Source organism: Phyllobates terribilis, unplaced genomic scaffold, assembly GCF_046119375.1.
Source record: "Phyllobates terribilis strain yellow unplaced genomic scaffold, ASM4611937v1 Scaffold_4__5_contigs__length_816908805, whole genome shotgun sequence".
In the NCBI taxonomy this organism is placed as follows: Eukaryota; Metazoa; Chordata; class Amphibia; order Anura; family Dendrobatidae; genus Phyllobates; species Phyllobates terribilis.
This window is the reverse complement of record NW_027362764.1, coordinates 522,626,857-522,636,668: the sequence shown is the minus strand read 5'-3', so window position 1 is coordinate 522,636,668 and position 9,812 is coordinate 522,626,857. Positions and strand designations below refer to the sequence as shown.

Sequence of the window (9,812 nt, the reverse complement as noted above, 5' to 3'; positions counted from 1 at the left end):
TTAAACATGTGTAACCAATTAGTGGGTTTTCTACAATGGCACAAGCATATAATTTACAGAGCCTTTCTATAAGAATAGATGAAAATAGGTACAAAACGTGTGTCTGACTGCGGCATACTTATGTTTAAACATGTCAGCAGAAATGTAGTTTAAATATGTAATTCTTAGTTTGTTCACAGATCTGTGATCTCGATGCTGTGTCGGAATAACATGTAATTTTAGTTTCCTGCTAACGAAATATGGCATTTGACAGCATCAATTATTTTTGTAGAGGACTAGCAGTTAAGTGTCAGGTATTATTTTTTTTTTCTGGCGTAAATGCAATTCACGTCAAGTGTTTAGCATATATCCATTTACAGCTTGGGAAGCAGTTTGCATATATATAAACTTTGAAAGATGTATATTTTTTCTTAAACTAACAATATAGTTTTAAAAGTTCTTAGGCCGAAGGTTAACGTAATTAAGATCTTATAGGTGTGCAAAAGAGCACAACCAGATCTACTAATAGTTACCCAACTTACATGATAGGTAGGAGTTTATTAATATTTATATGAGAAGCAGCCGGTTAAGAAATATCCTTAAATATAAGTGTATTCCAATTATACATAGATATGTACAGATTAATAGGGATTTAATACTTCTCCGCTATGTAAAGTACAAAACAGATAAATAGTCAGAGACTGTGTGTATAACAGGGGTTCACCTCGATGTCAGGCACTGCTTCAACTTTGAAAGGTTACAGATTAGTTTAGCAATGTTAACTGAACTGGCAAAGGCATCTATAATTTTTCTGGAAATTGGGAAGCTTGATGCTAAAGGGGAATCCTAATGAGCCCATCAAAAGCTTGATTTGTACCCAACAGACAAGGTTGCTGTGAATTGTATGAAAATATTGGAAATCAATGGCTTCTATGGAATTTCATTAAGAAGCAGTATCCACAATTGATAGAGCTTCATAATTTGATGGATTGTGCAAAGAAAAATATTAGCTAGGTAAAAAGAGTCATAGAAAATTGTTGAAGTGGGGTAATTTGTACAAAATAAAAAATATTGATTTTACTCGTGCAAAATTTTCAAATGTAGAACACTTTATCTTTCAGCTTAATAGCTTATGCAGTCTTTTCATTTGCTTTTAGCAGTACCTGGGGAAGGACCAGATGATGGGGATAGCGGGAATGAAAGCCGAAGTGGAAGTGAGGAGACCAATGTTTGTGAAAAATGCTGTGCTGAATTCTTCAAATGGACTGACTTCTTAGAGCACAAGAAAACCTGCACTAAAAACCCTCTTGTGCTGATTGTAAATGATGATGTAGCAGCATCAGCCTCTGAAGAGTTTCCCGAGCCATCTCCTGCAAGCTCTTCAAGTGATCACGCAGAGAGCGAGACTGCAGAGGAAGCTGTCCCAGTAGAAAATAATGAAACTTGTGATCTAAAAGAAACAGAAAAGGAAGAGGAACCCATGGAGGTTGAAACCACTGAAGAAAACATTTTTCCAAATCAAGAAGCCTCAAACACTTCTACTCCTCTACCTCAGATACCTGATCCATCTTCCATGACTAATTACAACATGCCAAACACTAATGTTACATTAGAGACTCTTCAAAGTACAAAAGTGGCTGTTGCCCAGTTTTCACAGAGTGCACGGTGCATAGGTGGTACAGGTGCTGCCACTGCAGCTACAGCTATGGCAATTCCAATGATTCTAGAACAATTGATGGCACTGCAACAGCAACAGATCCACCAACTGCAACTCATTGAACAAATACGCAGTCAGGTCGCACTGATGAATCGCCAGCCACTACGTCCTCCATTGACCCCTTCAGTTGCAATACAAAATCCTCCAATTCCAACACCCAGTCAGCTGCAAAGCTTTACTGCACAGCCAAGCCTTCAGTTAACACCTGTAGTCACAGCTACCCTAGCAGGATCAGTATCTAGCAACCAATCAACATCATTTGAAAATCCACAACATACATCACAACCTGCCTCTGGGGCAAGTACCCCAAATATCCCATGTTCTGTCTCTTGTCCATCAACAGAAACAAGCACATCAACAAATGCTAAATCAACATCAGTAACTCCAAGTCCTGTGCCCAATACAACGATCAGTACTACTTATCCTCAAAGCTCATCTACTCCTCCTTCAATTGGACATGGAAATATCCTCACCTCACCTTCTAGTTTGCCAAGCCCACTTCTACCTCAGAGTTCTTCGAATAGTGTGATCTTCCCCAATCCATTAGCAAGCATAGCTGCAACTGCTAATGCATTAGATCCCCTTTCTGCACTTATTAAACAACGTAAGGGAAAGCCACCGAATGTATCAGTGTTTGAGACCAAGTCTTCTTCTGAGGACCCATTTTTTAAACATAAATGCAGATTCTGTGCCAAGGTTTTTGGAAGTGATAGTGCTTTACAGATCCATTTGCGCTCTCATACAGGTGAAAGGCCTTTTAAATGTAATATATGTGGAAATCGCTTTTCCACAAAAGGCAATTTGAAAGTTCATTTTCAAAGACATAAAGAAAAGTATCCCCATATTCAGATGAATCCATATCCTGTTCCAGAATATCTAGACAATGTTCCAACTAGTTCTGGAATACCTTATGGGATGTCTCTTCCTCCTGAAAAGCCAGTAACCACATGGTTAGATAGTAAGCCAGTATTACCAACAATACCAACATCTATTGGGTTGCAACTCCCCCCCACAATACCAGGTATTAACAGCTATGGTGATTCCCCCTGCATTACCCCAATAAATAGATCACCTCAAAGGCCATCTCCTGCATCAAGTGAATGCAACTCTTTGTCTCCAGGCATAAATCATAATGAAACATCCATGGTAACATCAGCAGAATCTCCACAATCTACTCAGACAGTCACAACTGCTGTCCCAAAAACAGAACCTATTGCCCTTCCTCCTACAACTGTAAGAACAGCAGAACAACCTGTGACTGGACACATATCATCTCCTGTTACAACACCTATTCCCACGCTAACAGATACCAGTATATCAACAAGCCTCCCAAATCCAGTGCTTCCATCTATGCCTGACCAGTTCAAAGCAAAATTTCCATTCGGTGGTCTTCTAGAGTCTATGCAAACATCAGAAACATCAAAACTGCAACAGCTAGTTGAGAACATTGATAAAAAAATGACAGACCCAAACCAATGTGTCATTTGTCACCGAGTGCTTAGTTGTCAGAGTGCTCTTAAGATGCATTACAGAACCCATACAGGAGAGAGACCATTTAAATGCAAAATTTGTGGACGTGCTTTTACTACTAAGGGAAACTTGAAAACGCATTTTGGTGTTCATCGGGCAAAACCTCCATTAAGAGTTCAACACTCATGTCCAATTTGTCAGAAAAAGTTTACGAATGCTGTTGTCCTGCAGCAACATATCCGTATGCATATGGGTGGACAGATTCCAAATACCCCTTTACCTGAGGGCTTCCAAGATGCAATGGACTCTGAGCTTTCATATGATGAAAAGAATTTTGAAACACTGAGTAATTACGATGAGGACTTTGATGATAATTCTATGGATGATGATCTAGACATGAAAGATACAAATGACCCTTCAAAGCCACTGATACCATACCCCGAGTCATCACCTTCTTCACCTCCCACTGTTATTTCAAGTATTGCTGCTTTAGAAAATCAGATGAAAATGATGGACTCTGTTATGAATGCACAGCAATTTATTGGTTTAAAAACCTTAGAAAATGGATCAGCGGAAAGCGATCGCCTAAGTAATGATTCTTCATCGGCTGCAGGGGATCTTGAGAGCCAAAGTGCAGGCAGTCCTGCAATGTCTGAGACCTCTTCAACAATGCAGGTTTTGTCACCTGCACATAGTCATAGCGAAAGCATCAGATCAAAATCTCCCCATGTAATTAATCAAGAGGAGCCACCCGAACTACAGCTTAAGACAGAAAAGCCTGACAGCCCCTTGCCTGCCCCAGAAATTGAAGGTGCACTGGATCTGACATCCACCAATCCTGTGAGACCAATCATCAAAGAAGAGGCCCCTTTTAGCCTGCTGTTCCTGAGCAGAGAACGTGGTAAGTTTAAAAGTACTGTTTGTAATATCTGTGGCAAGCCTTTTGCTTGCAAAAGTGCATTGGAAATTCACTACCGCAGCCATACTAAAGAACGGCCATTTATTTGTACAGTCTGCAACCGTGGGTGTTCCACTATGGGTAATTTAAAACAACACTTACTGACACACAAATTGAAAGAGCTCCCATCTCAGTTATTTGAACCCAACTTTACTCTAGGTCCCAGCCAAACTACTACTAGCCTGGTCACCAGCACAGCGCCTGCCATGATCAAAATGGAAGTGAATGGTCACACCAAGCCGATCTCATTGGGTGAAGGTCCTCACCTTCCAGCTGGAATCCAGGTTCCTGCTGCACCACAGACAGCGATGAGTCCAGGCATCACTCCTATGCTGGCACCCCCTCCACGACGAACTCCCAAGCAACACAACTGTCACTCGTGTGGGAAGACCTTCTCTTCAGCAAGTGCACTACAGATACATGAACGTACTCATACTGGTGAAAAGCCATTTGGTTGCACAATCTGTGGTAGAGCATTTACCACAAAAGGGAATCTTAAGGTAAGGTGAAATTTCTCCAGTCATACAAAAGAAAAAGAATTTGGGGAAAAGAGCTGTCAGTCAATTACATTTACAAAGTTTTAAGATTTTGTATAGACTGAAATGTCATTGTCATTTCATAAAGCAAATGACATAACATGTTCTAAAGGCTGCCAAGAAATAAAAGGCATAGTTGTGCCCAAATGCTTTGAACGTATGAGAACTCTGTATGCACATGCTGCAGATGAGCCCTTGAACGATCATTAATATAGTCTATAAACCATATGCAGCTGCAATTTCAATTTAGTTTAGTAAACTTTGCAGTTTACTAGGGCCCTGTGAATATATTCACACTCTCTATGAAATTTATACTTTCCAAACAAGTAGGTGAAACAGTTAAAGGTTAATTATATAAAATACAACAGTTTTGTTATGACAATGACTTAAATCCTCAAGCCCTTAATTTCTATAAAATTCTGCTTATAGCAAAACACCCCAGAGGCATATTTACCACATGTATTACATTCCTAATTGTGAGCGCATTATAGTGGATACTTCTAGGACTGATGCTTTTTATCACTGATTATGTCTCTTTTTGGCAATAGTTGGCTTTCTCAACAAATGATAATTTGTCACAGAGTAAGAAAGAAAAATCATCACAGCTTTTATGATTTTTGGCTATGGAAGTCAAAATTATATTTATGGAACAGCCCTAAATTTGTATCACTCATCCAAGCGATATGATATAAAATACCATATAGGTATTTTAAGTTATCTCACTACCAATAGATCATTTAAGTAATTTCTTTATTTATATAATTCTGTCAATATGACTATATGGTGAAAAGATTTTCTTCCTTACACTGCCTTTTATAATACTGAGTTTGTTATGTGTATTTGATATCTTTTTATATTGAAGCTGCAGATCAGAGTAACATTTTCTTTCCTATTCAGCAGCATCATTTTGGGTTGTTTTTGACTGTGCACTGTCATTTGTGGGACCGAACCCTTTGCTTTTTGTTCATTCCGAGCACTATGTCTAAAATGTTAATTGATTAGGTAGACAAAATGTGCTACTACATTGTAGGATGTCAAATTGTAGGTCTTTTCCAAAAAAATTATTATTATTATTATTTTTTTAAAATTATGTCAAATCATTATGCAGTTTGGACTCTTCCATTAGGAATAATTGGCAAATGTAATCTCCACTAGAGCCTGAAATCTTGACTTTCCGTGAGCACCTACTTGACTGGAGCTGTTACCTTCTTTCTAATGGATATTTAGTTCAAAAAGGTTTTTAAAAATCAGCCTGCAGAAGTTGAAAAGTATTTTTGGGTTACGAATTATGACATAACAAAAAAAAAATCTTGGTGTCTTGATATAGAGAGATGGAATGAGTAGAAAACGTTGTGTTTTTCTGAGTGGTTCTTCATTTTTTAATTGTTTTTTTTTTGTCTTTGCTTTGACCACTTAAAAAAATTTAAAAACACAATTATTCAAAATGAAAAAGTCTCAGCTATGTATCTAGTCGATAGATGACAAAATGTTAAAATATTATTTTTACCATTGGAGAATAAAATATTTATGGGATTTAGATATACAGAGTTCATCACCGCTGCCAACTCCCTCTAGGTATAAGGCAGGTTTCCTCAGCCATCTGGATATTGAACAAGCCATGGCATGATTTAGTTTATTATTCTGGAGGTTTTGAAAAGAGTTTTTTTTTTTTACATAAAATGATCTTTGTTTGTGCTGCCTGCTACTGTATGTTTTCTTGTCTCACAATTTACCTACGTAGAGGAGAAATGCCTGTGGTAGACATAGTTAAGGTTGGCCCTTCTATTTTGTGCACCTGCAATATGTAATTGCAGACCTCATGGAGACATTTAGAAGAGTTGTCAGGACTATTTTTGTAACCCAAAATAAAAATATAGTATGAAAAGCCATAAGCATTAAAGGAATTTCATTAGAAGAATTATATCATGAACTTTTAAAGGCGAGAATGAGCATTTTCAGACACAGATATTATCTTGTAGTTTTACATTTATTATCGGTTGTCATATATTATTATATTTTTCTTTTATAGGCATTTTTTTCTGCTAAGATATCCTAGATGTGCTAGAATCTTGCATTGGTGTTCATATCTGCAAATTGCATTATTTAAAAAAAATAACAATTTTTTTTATATGTATATATTAACCATTTTATTTCCTTTATGCGACATTGTATACAATGAATACACTAAAACCTATACGTTTTGTTTTATTTTTGTGTCTTCTCTATGCGTAGGTCCATATGGGGACTCACATGTGGAATAATGCTCCTGCAAGACGTGGTCGTAGACTTTCTGTGGAAAACCCCATGGCTTTGTTAGGAGGCGATGCACTGAAGTTTTCTGAAATGTTTCAGAAAGATTTAGCAGCTCGAGCAATGAATGTCGACCCTAGTTTTTGGAATCAGTACGCTGCTGCTATCACAAACGGGCTGGCAATGAAAAACAATGAAATTTCTGTTATACAGAACGGAGGCATTCCCCAGCTACCAGTCAGTTTAGGTGGAAGCGCTCTTCCTCCTTTAAGCAACATGTCCAGTGGGATGGACCGAACACGTACTGGTAGCAGCCCCCCTATCATTAGTATGGACAAAGTGGGTTCTGATTCTATTGTAAATCGACCATTCACAAGGTTTATTGAGGAAACCAAGGAAATTGGCATAAACTGAGTGCAATTGAAAAACACAAAAACAAGACTCCTCTCCTCAAGTGTTGTACTATTTGTTGTACAGGTTTTTGAACTTATCACAGTGACCTAACCCATATTCCTACTACCCCTTTCCCATAGCAGAAATGACTGATGGATGCTGCAGAGATGTATTTTCGAGATTGTGCATGGTACTTTCAGCAGTTAAACTGACTGGAATGGACTATACCCTCTTTAAACATTAATCAAAGTTCATTGGATAAGTCGATACGGGCGCCCAAAATCTGTTTGTGTTTGATATGAAATGATTCAACTTCTGTACAAAAAAAAAAGACTTCTTTTTCCAAAATAATTGCTGGCCTTGTTCAAATTAGATATCAACTTGAAGTCTGTTTGTAAGGAATCGAATACAGTACTAAATAATCTGATTTTAGTATTCCCAAATGCTGTGTATTATTACAGTATCCTCGTCTGTAATATTTATAATAACAAAATGCGGGTACCCCAAAAAAAAAAAAAAAGCCCAATTCTTCAGTGATATTTTGTACAGCCAGGTACATCTGAATTTGTGACCTTTTCTTAGCCAGTTTCGTTTGCTGTACTCCAGTGACGTTTACTCCAATTCAGGCAACATTGTGACATTTTATTTGGACGATAGCATGCTATACATGTGCGAGTATCTGTCTGTATCAAATCCTTTTTATTTAATTATTTGTAGCTGCTACGTGGACAGTCACTCAATATAAAAGAGAAAATGTATGGAGAAATAGTTGGACGGTTGGAAAGCCACTCACAGTCAAAACTTTTTCACTCTAAAGTATTCACATCATAGGAAGCTGTGAATAAAAAAACAAAATGTTCACTTCACTGTACAATAAAAGGTAATGTTTGTATATTGTGCTCGCAAACTCTTATTTATATTGTTGCACTTTTGGTATTTTGTACTTAGGGGAATTTGTTGATAATATGAAAAAAAAAGTGACCAAACATGTGAAAGAATGTTTTTTTTGGGGGGGTCAAAGTCACATATGGTGGAAGAAAAAAAAAAGAAATGAAATAATGGTTTGTTTCTGTAGAAAAATAGCCACATCAAAGCACCTATGAAATATCCAGAACAGAATAGAGAATTTTCTCTAGAATAATTTCGCATCTTTATTTCTGTTTCTCCCTATAATGTGGCATCAATAAAGAGAAAATGAATTGTTAATAACCGGAATACGTATTCTCATAGTTTACATTTATTTATGTATTTATTTTTTTCACTTTATCATTGGTTTGGTGAAATGGTCAACTTTGTATATTAAGAAAAAGAGATACAGAAATAAAGAATAAGCACGATGGAGGTCCTATGCCATTATATATGCACACAATCAGTATTGAGTGGGTAACAAGCACTTTGTATTATACTGTATATATATTGCATAGAATTTGAGGGATTCTAGTCCAATAAAAGTCTCTTATATACTGTTTAGTTTACACGTGAGACCCCTGCAATTCCATATTATTTATTGGCTTTTTAGTGCAAAACATTTCAGCATAAACCAATAAAAATGTGTCAATTTATAGTTAAGAACAGAGAAGCATTTACAGACACGCAAATTCTATTTTTTAATATGTCAAAAAAGGCCTTTAGAAACAGTAAATGATACTTACAACAATGTTTCATTCTTTCTTTCTTTGTCATTTTTGTGAGATGCTCCACTTACCTTGAAGTGTGCCTAATAAGGGATACAAGAAGTGTATACAAAGTTGGTACAGTTCACAATCATATTGGCATCTTGTGTCATTAGAGCTTTGTTTTACTCCCTGTGTTACATATTGAGTGATATAAAAAAAGAAACATAAAGAAAACATATTTTCATATTGCAGTAAGATTCAGAGGTAATAAACTGCTTGAAACATGGGCCTGAAAATTATGATTGTGGAACTTTTTTTTAATGTTCTGTGTTGATGACTTAAAATAGATACCGAGCTAAGTCTGATGACTAAAGAGTGTGAACACCCCTTTATGGATGAAAATTCTTATTACCAAATTACCCATGGGGTAAATAAGCCCTAATTTAAGGGATGTATTAAAACATGACTTTTATTATATTTTTTTAAAAGGTGGTGAAAACTAAATAAAATTACAATAGTGAGTCTGTGTTATTTCTATGTCATGTAGTCCCAGCCCTCTGAGGAAGCCTGTCAAGGCGAAACTTGTTGGATTGGCTATGTGCTAATTTTTAGTTAGCTTTAGTGAAATCCGTGTATATCACAGACCTTAAATACTCTGATTATGCTGTATCAACCCATGGACTGCAGCCATGGTACAGACAGGGTAGCCTAGCCTAGCTATATATTTAGGCAGATAAAGTACAATTTTAGTAATGTATTTAAATTGATCAGCTGAGTGTGAAGGCTTCAGGGATCCTATATGGCATAGAAATAATACAGACTCACTATTATAATATTAATTAGTTTTCACCACCTTTTACACAAATATAATAATATAAATGTTTTAATACATC

The 9,812-nt window shown here is 36.6% G+C and overlaps 1 protein-coding gene across 6 annotated transcripts in view; it reads left to right on the top strand.

Moving 5' to 3' along the window:
• SALL3 (spalt like transcription factor 3) overlaps positions 1–9,200 on the top strand; it is a 19,202-nt gene extending 10,002 nt beyond the window's left edge. For 3 of the 6 annotated variants that reach the window (XM_073678915.1, XM_073678914.1, XM_073678913.1), the window contains exons 2-4: positions 1,137–4,067; positions 4,284–4,624; positions 6,893–9,200. In XM_073678915.1, the coding sequence (XP_073535016.1) occupies positions 1,137–4,067; positions 4,284–4,624; positions 6,893–7,324 (3,704 nt within the window). In that variant the 3' untranslated portion in view covers positions 7,325–9,200. Of the gene's footprint in view, positions 1–1,136; positions 4,625–6,892 lie in introns of all 6 variants that reach the window. The other 3 variants (XM_073678916.1, XM_073678912.1, XM_073678917.1) reach the window with 3 other exon arrangements.
• Positions 9,201–9,812: the final 612 nt, after the last annotated feature.